We start from the raw sequence: 15,334 nt of genomic DNA on the forward strand, positions 1-15,334 counted from the left end.
AGATGGTGCAATTTCTTTTAGTTACAACGAGCAAATAATCAGGTAAAGAGAATATTTTTAAATCCCACTGGAGTTCAGTTTTCTGCTGTTTTCTCACACTGAAACTGAACCTTGAAATTAGACGTCTTCAAATGTCTTTTGTCTTCGAATATCGTAGCAAAATTCAACATAAATGAGTCGGATATTTGACTTTAAATTAAAGAATTTAAAGCTATGTTGCAGATCTTAAAGTTGCCTAAATGGGTGTATTGTTTGAGTATATTTGCAGCCTGTAAAACTAAAGTTAAAGAAGGAATACTGTGTTTGTCATATTCATTTTAATTTTTTACTGAGCCACCGTGAGTCTTAATAAGAGCTGGTGTTTTTCTGAGGGGTGTAAAAAGAATAAGTAAATTGTTACACCACTTTTGCCACTTTTATGCGCTTCAGAAAACACTGTCAGATTTATTTTCTATTTATTTACAAACCTCAGAAATAATTTAATTTTTTAAAGAGCGGCATACAGATTAAATACTCTGTTTTAATATCACCACATTCAAGACTGGATGCATCTGATATGGCTCCGACTGAGACACTGCCACCGCTGCTTACATAGCAGTATTGATGCAGGCCTGTACTGACAAAACGTTTTGCTTTCAGAGGGGCATTAGGGTTTTTGTAAGAGCGCTTTAAGTTGCTCCTTGCCAGAGTTGACCCTTGTGACCTATTCATTTGAGCAGAATTAACTGCCCTTGCCAGATGAAAAGACAAACAAAAAACACAGAAGTGAGCTCACGCTGGCACCAAAATCAATAGGCCTATTTTGTGTTTCTTTTATGTGTCACTCTCCCCGTTGCTTAAGATATGATGGCCATATTGATTAATGTGAGCACGGGACTTGAATTTTAAAATTACGCAACGTGTAAACGGGGTTTAAAATGAGAATATTTTGTCGAGTTGACCAAACGATCGCTTACTTACATAATAGGATTTCATGAAGGGTATACAATGTGCATTGCCTCCTCTTGTACACCACTTTTTAATTTTCTTTTTTTAGAAACTCTTAACCCGATTTCTTTTATTTTATTTTGTGTTAATAGCTCCTGTGTTGCCTCAAACCGCACAAAAATGGAAATGAGGACGAGTACTTAAGTAATTATCATAATTTTATGCAGCTTTGTGTTCCGTGGGAACTGGTTCAGTGTCGCACGGCGTGTAACAGGGGACAGGATAAAATGTAGGACTTTGCCCTGGAATGTCGAGCCAAGGCCTAATTCTGACCCCATCTTGCCTGTTCCCTTTACCCCTCTGTTTCTGGTCCTTCTGCCTAACTGTAATCACGGATGCACCCGTCCCTTTTCAAAGCATATTAGGAGAGATTGGCTGCTGGCTTGAGACAGAACTCTTCTCTTTTTATCCATATCATCGTCTAATGTAAATCTCTAGAGGTTCACAGATTTTAATTGTTTCAGTTTATCAAAAACTGTAAAGCTTTTCTTTTGAAAATAAGTGTTGGAAAATAAATGCATCAGTGACTTAGACTCTGAAAATCTTCCTCACTTTGAGTCATGTATCTGTGAATTTTTTGCCCACAGGTACTCAGAGGCTTTGATCCTAGAGGACTGGGTTTGCGGGATATGGCCCAATAGCAGCAGCCCGTGATGCCGGACCATGACAGCGACTCCCTCCTGAACAGACAGACCAAGCGAAGACGTGTGGACATTGGTGTTAAGAGGACCGTGGGCAGCACAGCCTCCTCCACAGCAGCAGCCACAACAACAACCACTGATAACATTGCCCGCGCCAAAGCAGCCATTTTCAGTGCCATGAACTCTCTGAGCTCCCACTCTCACCACGGATCAGACACCGACTCCATGGAGTGCTCTGTAGTGCAGCCACATGGTGGGCCTGGCGTTGTGTCAGCCAGCGACAGCGAGTCCAAGTCCAATGTACTCCGAAAGCTACTGAAGAGGGCCAACTCATACGAGGACACCATGATGCCCTTCCCTGGCACCACAATTATCTCCCAGCTTCTCAAGAATAACATGGCGAAAAATGGAGGGGGACCCGAGAGGGGAGAAAGAGGGGACAGGGGTGATAGAGGGGATGTCGGCTTCCCCGGATCAGGGCTTTCCAATGCAAGTTCAGATGCTCCCCAGGAAGATGCCTGCAGTAACTCCTCCCATGATAGCACCCCTCAAGAATGCTTGTCACCCTTTGGTCGCCCTCCCGGCCTGGCCTCGTTTGACATTGAACGTCTCAATGATGAACACCTGCGTGCCAAGCGAGCCCGCGTAGAGAACATTATACGTGGTATGAGCCACTCGCCCAGTGTGGTGGTACCTGCTGCCTCCCGTCATGAGCGCGACCATGAGATGGATGGAGACCGGGAGATGGATCTAGACTGCCCACCCCCTCAGTCTCAGCAGCAGGCCCCCAGCAGCCCACGGGGAGGCGAGGTGTGCAGCAGTAGCAGCCGAGAGAACAAGCGTAAGCAGCGTCTGCCTCAACAGCAGCAACAGAGCTTCACCCAGCTGGTGTGCCAGAGGAAGGAACAGAAGCAGGAGGAGCGACGGCAACTGAAGCTGCAGCTGGAGGACATGCAGAAACAGCTACGCCAGCTGCAGGAGAAGTTCTTTCAGATCTATGACTCGACCGATGACTCAGAACACAACGACCTCCACAATGACCTCCACAACGACATAGGGAACATGTCTGAAGACAGCCCGGGCAGGTCTGACACCGGCGGTGATGACCGGGGTGGAGATGACTTGCGCTCTGACAATGAAATGTCTGACTTGGACCCGGGCCATTTCCTCGACAGGGCGCGGGCGTTGCTTCAGGAGCAGGCCATGCTGGCAGACGGAGAGAAGCCAAGAAGAGAGGGGCTCAGCCGGAGCAAAGGACAAGGAGGTCCAGGCTCCTCCATGCATGCTGAAGGTAAACAACTGGCAGAAACACTCAAGCAGGAACTCAATTCAGCCATGACCCAGGTGGTGGACACAGTGGTTAAGGTGTTTGCCAAGCCTCCACGCCCCACGCCCCAGCAGGCCTTCCCCTCGCTCTCCATACCTCCTGAGAGATTTCCCACCACCGTCAATGGAGACAACTCCAACTTCCATACTGCCAACCAGAGGCTGCAGTGCTTCGGCGATGTCATCATTCCCAATCCACTAGACTCCTTCGCCAGCATGCCCGGGATGCCCGGTCCCACCAACGACCAAACCGAAGCGATACCCTTAGTCGTGAGGAAGACACCCAGCGAGCACCACCACCACCAGTCCTCAGCTGTGGGAGCCCATGGCGGGCACCACCACCCCGTCCTCCACCCCTCATCGCTCTCAGCCTCCATGGGCTTCAGTCCCCCATCCTTTAGACACCCCTTTCCACTGCCTCTCATGGGCTACCCTTTCCAGAGCCCCCTCGGTGGGCCCACAGGTGGCTACCCAGGCAAGGACCGTTCCTCTCCAGACTCTATGGACCTGTCCCGGGAGACCACCAGCCTGAGGACCAAGATGGCATCAGGTCACCACTTGGCGCACCACCATCGCTCTTGTTCACCAGCGCACACTGGCAGCACAGCCGAGGGACTCTCCCTGTCCCTCATCAAGTCTGAGTGCAGTGATCTCCAAGACATGGCCGACATCTCTCCCTACTCAGGCAGCAATGTATCCTTCAAAAAAATCTTTGTAGTTTGTGTGTGTGAGAGTGTGTGTGTTTGAGGGGGTTGAAAGGCAATAATAAGTGACCCTGATGTTTTAAACTCTTCATAGTCCAGTTCAGACAAGCTCAAGCCGGTGTAAGCGAGGAAAAATCAGATTTCAGGTGGTAATTCCCCGCAGAGACAGGTGTGAAGCATTGCCTCTGAACCACAAAGAGTTAAAAATCAAACTCTTTTTAGCCTGCTTGAAACTAGCCTAAGAAAACGGAGAAATTGTTGATGAATCACTTTTCCTCCCACTGCTGTTCTCTTCTCCATTGTACTGCATTGTTGTATTTATTTTTGTACTCATACCTCTTCCTTCCCCAGCACCGTACTGCCTTTTCTTCCATCTTCAATCCTAAGTGCTTTAAAAGCTCTGTTGTCACATATCACTTACTCACGAAGATTAGGTCCCCACGACATTTACCGCCCCAATTCCTTTTGATAAAAAATGCCCCTGAAAGAACAAGGAGATAGCATCCCGAAACTTGGCACACAATGGTGTTATATAGCCTCCCTTATAGTTTAACCCCAGCGTGCCCCAATCATGCCCTACGAATAAAGAGGCTATCCCCTATGGGAGGCTCAAATTGAATCCCCCGGGGACTCCGGACTAATAGCTTAAGCAGATACATTCAGTCTCTGTTTCCCCCTATACCTCCTTAGTCCCTAAGTATTCAACACCCCTTAACCCTTATGAAAGTTTTATTCGTCTCACACTGCTCGTCCTTAGAAAGCTTTGTCTTCAAGTCATTAACATTCATTACATGCTTAAGAAATTAATCCAACAGCTCTTTACCTGTTGGGGCATATTAGTTAAGTGAATATGCCTTGTTTTTGCTGTTGTGGGTACCTGAGTGCCTTGCGTTTTTTTTTTCCGAGTGTGTCTGTGTGTGTCTTTTTGTGTGTGTCACAAAAGGTTCGCCTGAGGACTCAGTAAAGATGTATATTTATGATTGCTTGTGTTTTCTCTTGTGTTCCTCTTATCATCCATCGCTGTTGTAAAAAGCCCACAATCATTGTCGTTTCTTTTCCCTTTTTTTCATTTCATAAAGATCTGTCAACAGCCCGGGGGGCCCTTCGGCTGTTGCTTGGCAGCCAAATACTTCTTTTTTTGTTTTCCCTCCCTGCAAACCCCCCCCCCCCCTCCTCCCTGTCTTTTCTTTGAAGCGGACGTTAACAGGTGTTTGCAGCGAGCTGTTTATCTTTCATTACCTCGCCTTGTCTTGTCTTCTGACCCAAGGGTGAACGCTTTCCAGAGATCCATAATCCTTTGCTTCTGCGGGCTCCCGATGGAGGGATGAAAAGAGAAAAGGGAGAGAGACACATACAGAGACTGAGAGAAAGTAGAAAACAATCAAACAATAACCACATATGCCAGATGCTGTGGCTTTCATTGTAGCATTTATAAATTCAGGGCATTAGCAGATGTACTTCCCTAAATGGAAAGAAAAGGCAGAACAACATGTCCACAAGTTGTTGTTTTTTTTTTTTTTCATCTTTTATTTTTGATTCCACAGGTTCAGGAGCAAAGTTTGACATTTACAAGATATAGATTGGTATTTTTTCATATTATAATTAGATACTTATAAATCATTTTATTTGCATTTGTACTCTCTCGTTTATAGATTTAAAAAAAATACATTTTCTTTTTTTTTTTTTTTTTTTCTCGGAGCCTCAGAAGCCAGAGACAGCTTGTCAGACATTTTGTGAGGTGTGTTCAAGTTCACCAGCTCTCGGCAGCATCGTGGAGCAGATGGCTGCTATCAATTTCCTCATTTGTTCTCAGTCCGACTCCAAATATTCTTGTCCTTACACCTGGAATTAGGGAGTGGAGCAGCTATTTCCCTCTCATGACTTTGGGTTTTGGGGGATGTGTCGTGAGAATGATGATGTCTTGTCAGATGTGGCAGGCGAACAGTGGGCCAGCTGGTATGAGTGCACCATCATGACAAAATAATAGCCTCGCACGCCACCCCTAAGTCCAATCACAATTACATTTGCAAGCTGTGAGTGAATCGGAGATGAAAATGCCTCATCAGGAGATATGAAGCTTCTTAATTGCCGTCTGAAGGGAGGTGATATTGTGTTTATGGCCGGAGAGGTAAAACCTCGGCATCTTTGTTTTAAAATAATTTTTAATTCCCGCGATAAGGGGAAAGCGATGCTAATCCTAATTGAAAAAGCAAAAACAAATTAATCTAAGTGTAAGTGCACAGCTTTCACCGCAAACAAAACCCACCTTGCCTTACCGAGAAAGAGCTCTCTTTTGCTCTCTTTTTCTCTGTCTCTCCCTCCCTCTCTCTGTCTCTCTGTCTGAGGATCCATTGTATCCCCTCCACTTGGAGCAGATGGTGTGGTGTGGAGAGTGAAGTGCTGCTCTTTTGGCCAGGCCTGACAGAGTAACACCAGTCTGCCAGGGTTTCCCCCACAAGACCCTCGCTGCGTATACAACTCTCTCTCCCTTTCCCTCTCCCTCACTGAATCAGACAAAGTAGACAGGGTTTTTAAGGAGCCAACCCAGTGTGGTTCAGTATTTGCTGGCTTTGCTGTGTAACCCTGAGGCCAAGGGCAATCCAATCTAGCAGCTGATGCCTTCTTCCCACTCTATAGTTACAGCTACATCTGGACACTTGACTGATTTTAACGATCACAGCCACCCCTGTAGATCATAAATAATGTCAAGCAATGTATTTTGTCCACTGGAGTGTAAACAGTCTTCATGAAAACTTGGGGCTGTGTCTTCTGTGTAATTTAAAGCCCTGTCTTGCTCCTGCTTGATGAAAACCCTTGTTGAAACAGCCTGAGGTTTTAACATGCAGCCCGCCCCCCACCCCTAGTTCCCTTTTCAATGTCTTATCCTCCAGATTGATATTATCAGATGCATTATACGGCCGTTAATTCACCATGGAAATGGCTTGGGCCGTTCGGTGGCGCAGATGTGTTTCAGTCCCCCCATCACTGGCTGAGTCCAAAGCCTCAGAGCCCCTCTTCTCCTTCTCCTCCTCCTTCTTTTGCTCCTCCAAGGGTTTGGCAGCGGCAGTGAGGCTGGGGGGTAGTAGGGGTGGAGCAGAGGGAGGAGGAGGGGGATGTAATTGAAGGTTGGAACCATACTATCCCTCAAGGTGCCCCCACCAGCCCATCTCCATCTCCATCCTCCTCGCTGTTCAATCCAGGCGATCCATTAGGAAGACAAGGCCTCTGACATGTATTTGAATATGGCCTGCGCGAGTGCGAGAAGGTTTTTCATGTTGCTCGGGCCGGGACTATCTCCTAGACCTTGTTTTGTCACTGATATGAAGCCAATATCAGACAGTCATATTCAGGCTTGGCATGTGTTGTCGCCAAGCCATTAGGCCTTCTTGCCCGTCACTGGCGTTAACTGCTGTCTTTGTCTGTGATATGCAAATGCCTCCTTTTTTCTTCCTCCTTTTTTTTGGGTGGAGGTTAGCGTGGGGTGTAGGCAAAGGCGTTTGCTTACTTTGACTGTGAAATGAGCCTCCTTATGTAAAAGCATCGGCTGTACTGCTGGCCGGCGTTTTATTTACCGTGACGCTCTCACACCTGATACGGACGATGCTAATTGCAAGCAAATGGTTTTGCTTTGGTGCACTGTCTTCGGGCCTCCCCCCACCAACACCACCACCACCGCTGCTCTCCAGCCCCCCCAGCATTCATGCCTGAAAGGAGATTTGGTTACCCATCATCCAAATGATAATTTCTTGCCAATCTTGCTGCCAATTATTAGCATCTACATATTGTATTTGTGATGATATCAGTAGCTTGATCTACCAGATTGTTTCCATCCAAACAGTTGTTAATGTCCTTAATGGCAGCTATGTCCAGATCCAAGAAGGTCTCTCCCCCAATCATCTGAAGAAGGCCAAGCTTATGTTTTTCTACACCCGCTACCCGAGTTCTAATATGCTGAAGATGTTCTTCTCTGATGTCAAGGTAAGCCAAAAGGTGTTCTACCTCTTCTTCTTTTATTAAACAACCTTTGCTAGTGTTTTCAATTTGATTTTGGTGCATCAAGCACTTACTTTCCTGCATTATGGTGAGTTTTTATGCACCAATTTGTGCCTCTTCTGAATAAATTTTGCTGTAAATGTCTTTAATTTTGTCAAAAAAAAGTCCCCTTTTACTTTCATGTCTTTATTGAGGAGTAACAAAAGCATATATTCTAAATATCTAGGGTCATGTTCCCTCTTTCCCCTCGACATCTACACCCGTGCATTCGGCTGTTCTTTGTACCTTCATCTTCTTGAGATAATGACGTCTTTTGCTGCGTGTAACAAGTGTAAAAATTGATGACACTCTGTCGCCTCTCCTTTCTCTTTTGCCACATTTCTTATTTGTACATTTTGTCTCCGCACCTGCTGTAAAAGGGGATTCATTAATTGTGTGCCAGCTTCAGTTGCTGCGAACAGCGTATACTCGTCTGTCTTGAAACGAGGCCCTCTCCCTCCCCTAAGTTATGGTTTTATGCAAAAGATGAAAGAAGAGGAAGTTGAATGGGTTTACATGAGGGAGCTGGAGAGCCTATGAGTATTCTAAAGATAAAGAGCGGGATGAGTAATGAAGAGGTGGAGAGGGCAGAGAGGAGGATGGAGCCCAGAGACGGAGGAGTGGTTATCTGAGCAGGTGTAGGGTGGATGGTTTGATAGAGGGAGGGGAGAAGAGAAAGAGTCGGTTTTAGGGGAACATGGCGAGGATGAGCGTTAGCGCTGCTGGGAGTTTAATGAAGGAAATTTTGGAAAACAAAGCACAATATGTAAGCTGCAGAAAAAAAAACAAGAACACAATGGCCGTTGTAGTGTGTGCGACCGAGTTTGTGCGTTGTTGTTCTTGTTCTTGTTTTGTGTGTGCGCGCCCCTCTCAGACCATACGGAGGGGTAAACACTGTGACATATCCAGGCCATCTTATTCAAATCAGAAGATAAAGGTCCCCTTTTTTCCCAGCTGCCCCCTCTTGGATGCCGTCACTCGTGGGTCACGTGGTTTTCTCTCAGCACATCATTGGTCAGGTTGAAAAGGAGGGTTACACAGCGCACCTGTAAATGCTGATCCATTACAAAACTCCTCAATATTAAAGCACCCTACTGGTTTTACATTCATGTTACAACAATTTCTATTGAAGATCACTTAGTTTCACTGACTGATCACACGCAGGGAGGTGGCCTCTCCTTGGTGGCCTCCTCGTGAATGACATCATCAGATACTTAAACAAGGTCAAGATAGTTAAGGGGATTATGAGTCAGTTTGTTTTTGTTTTCAGTGGCGCACAATGGACTCAAGCTGTAAGTTAGCAGACATGTATGGGAATGAGACTAACTATCTAATTAGATGCAGCCAGCGCGGCCCCTTAGCGAGTGGCCGTCCTCAGACAAAAGTCTTGAAGGCTAATCAGGTCTCGACTAATCGGGTCTTGACTGTCAAGAATTTAATGAACGTGGGAAGTGGGTTGCCCTAACAACTGGGGGACGCTGTGTCTGTTGCCCCTCTTCATTAAGCTCCTTTTAAGACTATTGTGACTTTTTTTTTTTGACTTCTGGTGTTTGTGAAATGTTTTGACAGAAATGTCAAAATGCCATTGTTTGCGCTGCTAATGACGGCCTACAGTATCATCCCGCTAGCTTTAAGACGTCTCATTGTGATCGCAGATATTGTTATGATAAGGGGTGAGTAATTATAACAGATTAATGCGCAGATTAAATAAATATATGCAGTCAATTAATGAAGTTAGCAGAAGTTGTTGCCTTTGTGAAGAGATAGTGTGTGATGTGTGGGTGTGGATTTTGGGGGGTGACACAGGGGGCAGGTCCGCCTCAATATTTAAAATATTTGTCCCCCATTAAAAGCATAGAAGTTGCAGAAGATTTTTATTGTGGCGAAATTAAATTAACACCATAAATTAGTGCGCAAACATTCACAAGAATGCAGGAAAGTAAGTGTTTGATGCTCAAATTTTTTGGTGGAAGACCCCCAGATTCCCCATTTCATGTGCTTCCTGAAACAAAACCAACACCATTAACATACTGTATAATAATTCCAGGCTGTTTGGACCTTCGTGTATTGTATCGTTTTTAAGCTGACACACACACACCTTGCGTTCTTTATCCGCCTCTCTGCGGCTCTTTCAGCAGCAGGCTTCAATATTTGGGCCAGTCATGTGCCGTGGAGTGGCGGAGGTCAGGAGGGTTTTCCCCCTTTTCTATATGTCATTCCTTCTCTTTTCTTTTTTTTCGCTGATGGTGTGGCATGGTATGTGTGCCTCGGCGGGGCCAGGGAGAAAGAAAAGCCAGCCGCTGGATTTGAGTCGCCGCAGTAACAAAAGCCCGCTTTCCAGGGCCGCTTTTTGTGTGCAGTCAGCCAATAGGCAGCCGGAGATTATCTCCCACAATTCACCCCTGCGAAAACAGGAAACGTTGGAAAGCCCTGATGACTGTGAAGGGGCTTACGAGAGAGAGAGGGAGAAAGAGTGAGAGCGAAAGAGTGAGAGGGAGAGGCCCGTACAGGCTTCTCTGTCTTTCTGCTCTCCTCTCTGGTTGTTCTGGATGTAGCTTAGCACTCTGAGGTCATCTGTGTGCTTTCTGCTCCACTGCTGACCACTGTGTCACAGAAAGTGTTGACAAGAGACACACTTTGGCTTTTGGGCTAATCATTTTTATCCCGAACCAAAAGACGGGACTGTAAAAACCAATTTCATTCTCTTTTATTCTACATTAATAATAAATTTGCTCGTGTGTGTGGAGAAGTTTGAGACTGACGATTAAAGCGCCTGAATACTTTTGGCAGGCGACTAACATAGCTTAGACCAAGGATGCTTGAGTGTTTTCCTATTCTGGACTTAAGTATGTGCCTGTGCATGGGCAGAACATACGTGTGTGTGTGTGCGCGTGTGTGTGTGCGCCACTTTCTATCTTGTGCTGTTACCACTAAGCGCTGACCTTTCACAGGCTCTTGAGTGTGAGTGTGAGAAACACACTCTCGCTGTCTCTCTCTCATCTGCCTCTCAGTCAGGCGCGCGCGCACACACACACACACACACACACACACACACACACACTTACACGCTCAAACAGACACTTTTTTTTTTTTTTTCTCGCTGCATCTCATGTCTGTGCTGGCTGACCCCTGCCAGCTCTGATTAAGGAGCTGCAGTGATGTGCTCCTTTGAACCAATTCCCTCCTTTTACACCGAACACACTTAGTCGCTATCAGGGGGTCTCTGTCCCCCCACCAGCAAACGTAATGAACCAAAACTGCTGGAAGCTGTGGGGGGGACTTGCCAAACCCGAGTCCCTGAGTGTGTTGGATGCAGCTGATGCAGATATAATGCAATTTAGTGTGTTTACCTGCATGCACAGTAAATATTGTGCCTTTCTGTGTGCTCCGCGCTGTGATTGAGCCATAGTTGAGTTCAGTAGCACAGGCCCTAATACATCTTCTCCGGAGCTGTCCGTATAATAAAGTAATCCTTGTCCAAATGACAAATCTATCCGTCACTCGGCTGCAGTGACACCAAAGGTCTCCTGCATGAGCGATGGCAACTCTTTCACTGACTTTAATCTCAGTATGTAGCGCTCAATCTCGCACGCGCTCAGATGCATGTACGCACACATGCTGGTACAGATTGACGCCAATTCGCTAAATGTCTTGGACTGGCAGACTTGTTCTGATCTTACGTGTGAGGCGAGGTTTATATCACGCTGACAACTTGAGTGAAATAGTGTTTTTGTGCTTTGTCACACACACGACTGTCTGCTACATTGTTTGTGTTTAAGAATAGCCCCGTGCAGCCGATGTATTTGTAAGTGTCAGTAGTTTGTTTGTTTGACACTGCGATGTCACGACCCCAGCTTGCTGACTGCTCACGTTCCGACCCTCTGCCCCCCCCACCAGAGAAACGCCATTGTCCGACGGCGCTGACCTGCACCCGTCCTCCTCTCCTCCCTCCCTCACTCATTTCCCCATTTATGCTCACCCTGCACTTTAGGACAGCCACCATGCTACCCCCCCCCTCCCTTCCACCACCACCACCTCCCCCACATACACCCTCCCAAACCCCTGCCAAACAATGTCAAGCGGACTTATTCTTTCCCACTCCGCCATTATGTCATCCACTGATCATTCCAGAAAGGCACGGCCCCTCTCCTTTAGCCCCGTCCCACCTTGGTCCAACTCTCTCTGATTCGCCAACTTTCCCTGCCCGTCTCTCTCTCTGTGCTCTGCCTGCTGCCTCGCCTTCCCATCTTCATGTGCTTGCGTGTGTTTGACTGCCACCCCAGATCGCAAAGAGTGTGCGTGTCTGTGTGTTGTGGAACAATAGCCAGAGCCTAATCTCCATGTCAAAACCGCTCTGCCTCCCCAGCGAGCAGTCCGCTCAGCGTTTAGTAGCGTTTTGTCCCCCCATTCTTCCAGCACCACAAAAAGAGCAGAGCGGAGGGAGGAGTGAAGGCCTGTGTGTGTGTTTCTGTGTGTGCGTGTGTGTGTGTGGACGAAGGGTGTGGGTGATGGTTGGGGGTATCAAGCTTTCACAGCCTAGAATTTTGAATTTACGAGTAATTTCAGGGAGTCACTGAGGAGGGGGGGTGTTATGTGGATGTTTTCAGGGGTTATATCAGAGCTTTCAGTGGGGCATTTTAGGGTGACTGAGCTCGGCAGCTATCCTGAGCCCCCAAGGTCCTTATCTAGTGGTTTGGATGTTTAGACAGTGTGTTTTCACTGCTGAGACCAGGCGGAAAAAGAGCCGGGACCAGCAGAGGCTCTTAATAGGTTTACCTCGCCCTATTGAATCCAGCCAAGCGGCACAGATCAGATAGCCACAGCCTTCTCCGCAACGCTTATCGTCTCTGTCTTCCCCTCTCTTTCTCTTTCTTTTTGCTCTTTTTCTTCTCCTTTCTTTCTGCCTGAGAGGTGCGGAGAGGGGAGGAGAATCAGGGTGTAATTGGTGAACGGGGTTAAGTACATGTTTGAGCCCCCTGCGGGCCGGGGCGCTTCAGATGATGACTTAATCGTTTTTCTGGTCAATTATGTGTTTGCGGTCTCGCCCCCCCCCTCCCCCCCTTTCCACCTCACTCTCCACTCTCAGGGTTATGATAGGGGGGAGGTCTGCTCCCAGTGGGGAGGATGAACCACACACACACTCTCTCCCACTCTCTCCCACTCCCCCCCCCCTTCCTCCTCCTTGCTCGCTGTCTTACTTAATGTCTCTATTATCTTCCCTCGCTCCACAACCTGTGATCTTCCTTGCTCTCGTCTTTTATCTTTCTCTCTCGGTTTCTTTGCAGCCTTTTAAGTTATCACCTCATGTCTCGACTCCCTGATGCGAAATGACACGCTGTCATCCTTACACTTCTCCTTTCACTCATACTTAAATCCAGTGGCTTAGAAAGGCTCAGCACCGCCTTTACACTGCTTGCATGAAGAATATTTACACATTTCTATCTTTTCAACATTGACAACGAAGCACTAACTCCTCCTTGTGTCTCGTTCCAGTTTAACCGCTGCATCACCTCCCAGCTGATCAAGTGGTTCAGCAACTTCAGGGAGTTCTACTACATCCAGATGGAGAAGTTCGCCCGCCAGTCCATCAACGACGGAGTCACCGGAGTCGAGGAGTTGGGCGTCAGCCGCGACAGTGAGCTCTTCCGAGCCCTCAACATGCACTACAACAAGGCCAATGACTTCGAGGTAAACACCAACACTTTAATAAAATGCAGGAGAAATAAGTCGTTGCATGTGAGAGGAGGAGCTGAGAGCTAATGCGTTCCATACCCAACAAAAAAAATGTCGAATTTCACCTGATACCTCGTGATGCAGACGGGTAGTGTGACACCGTCTCACTGTGTCCTCTCTGACACCGCCGCACTGTGACTGTTCTCAGTGCTGAGTTCAAGTCTCTTATACATCCTGCCGTACTCGCCATACTGTGCTATAATGTATATGGTCGCTATCCGGTGAAAAACATCTCCAACTTCCAACTTCAGTTTATCTCTTTCTTTTCACTGGACAGCAGTAATTTGAGAAAAATATTTTCCTGCAGCTTGCATCACAGGTTTTGGCCATGTAGAGACGTGAGGAACTCTTCTCCAATGAGGAAGAAACCTTATTGACACCTTTACCTCTTCCTCACTGCTCATTTCCCTTTAGTGGTTCTTAGTGTGTGTGTTTGTGCGTGTGTGTGTGTGCGTTTGAGAAACCACGTTTTACTTCCCCGTCCTCATTTACCTATCTGTGGTGAGATGTTTATACGTGTGTGTCTTCCAGTGTATTGTGATCATAAATTCTCGGCAGTCGACTTCACCTTTAATACGTTTCATTTTTTTTTACACTTCTCCTTTTGCCACTGTGTGTGCGTGTGTGGGTGTGTGTGGTGCATTTCAGGATTGCCAGTGCTCTCTCAATGTCAGCTGACAATAGACCTTTAAAAGGCTTGTGTTAAGAAGGACCTGGAGTGATCTGGGTTTGTGTGTGTCTGTGTGTGTATTTGTTTGAGAGATCCAGTCTATGTGTGTGTGTGTGTGTGTGTGTGTGTGAGTGTTTTGTTGTTGCTGCATTTCCCAGTGTCCTGTTCACCTCGAAGGGTACAGCCGTCCCTTGGACCGGCCTGGCATGCTGGCAAAGCACTTCTCCAGTGTGTGTGTGTGTGTGTGTGTGTGTGTGTGTGTGTGTGTGTGTCACTTTGAGGGGGGAAAAAATCTCACTGTTATCAAGGTTAAGCGTCCTACTGTTTTAGTGAGAGGAAGGGGAGAGAAAGAGGGGGAGAGGGGGAAGAGGGAGATGGATAGATAGGGGATAGAGGGTGAGAGCTTGGAGACAAAGGAGAAAACGATGAAGGGAGGGAGGGAGGGAATTGAGGGGAATGGGAAGGGGAGAAAAGAAGGGTAGAAGGAGAGAGGGGGGAAAGAGAGATGACGTGCAGGAGAGAAGTGCCCTTGCGAGCAGTGGGAGTTTTGCAGCGCTCACATTTAAAGTGCTTCACTCTCTTTCTCTCTGTTTACGTCTATCTCTCTCTGTCCGTTATTTGTCCACTGGGGCTCCTCTGTGTGCACCCAAACACACACACACACACACACACACACACACACACACACACGCTTCCCCACATCCATCTTCAGCCCTCTTAAGGGAGGCTTTGAAAGACTCTGGCAGGCAGAGGCACTTGTATATATGAGGTCTCAATAAGCCCAAAGTCCATCAGAGCAAAGCACAAAGAAAAATGACACGATTCCTTCTGCACAGCTGCGGGTGAGTGAATCATTTGTTTAGCTGGAGGGAAATAAGTTTAAATCAAGAAGAGAACGACCCTTCACCTATCTCTGGCATTTACTTTGGCCAACGCTCATTCACAGTGACCTTCGATGGCTGCAGCAAAGTTTAGATTTAAAAGCAGAGCACATAAGGAGAACATTGTTAAAGGATAACACTGTTTTGTCATTTAGGTTTCGTTTTTCCTGATCCTGGAATCGGGGCGTATTTTCCTTCAAAAGCTTGTTTCTGTTTTCATATCAAATTATGCTCTGCTTATGGTAACTCACCTGACACTCACAACAGGAAGTGGAGGTAAATTAATATCCTGAAAACACACACAGCTTCACAAATTTGATTCTTATAGAAATGTCCTTGATTCTGGCCTTGTGTCATTTC

General features: G+C 46.9%; 1 protein-coding gene across 6 annotated transcripts in view; it reads left to right on the forward strand.

The window, feature by feature from the left end:
• LOC125897332 (prospero homeobox protein 1-like) overlaps nt 1-15,334 on the forward strand; it is a 139,300-nt gene that overhangs the window by 102,885 nt on the left and 21,081 nt on the right. For all 6 annotated transcript variants that reach the window (XM_049590574.1, XM_049590576.1, XM_049590579.1 and 3 more), the window contains 3 exons: nt 1,575-3,647; nt 7,529-7,636; nt 13,184-13,378. In XM_049590574.1, coding sequence (XP_049446531.1) covers nt 1,641-3,647; nt 7,529-7,636; nt 13,184-13,378 — 2,310 coding nt within the window. In that variant the 5' untranslated portion in view covers nt 1,575-1,640. The remainder of the gene's footprint in view (nt 1-1,574; nt 3,648-7,528; nt 7,637-13,183; nt 13,379-15,334) is intronic.

The sequence above is a fragment of the Epinephelus fuscoguttatus genome, linkage group LG11 (genome assembly GCF_011397635.1).
Source record: "Epinephelus fuscoguttatus linkage group LG11, E.fuscoguttatus.final_Chr_v1".
In the NCBI taxonomy this organism is placed as follows: Eukaryota; Metazoa; Chordata; class Actinopteri; order Perciformes; family Serranidae; genus Epinephelus; species Epinephelus fuscoguttatus.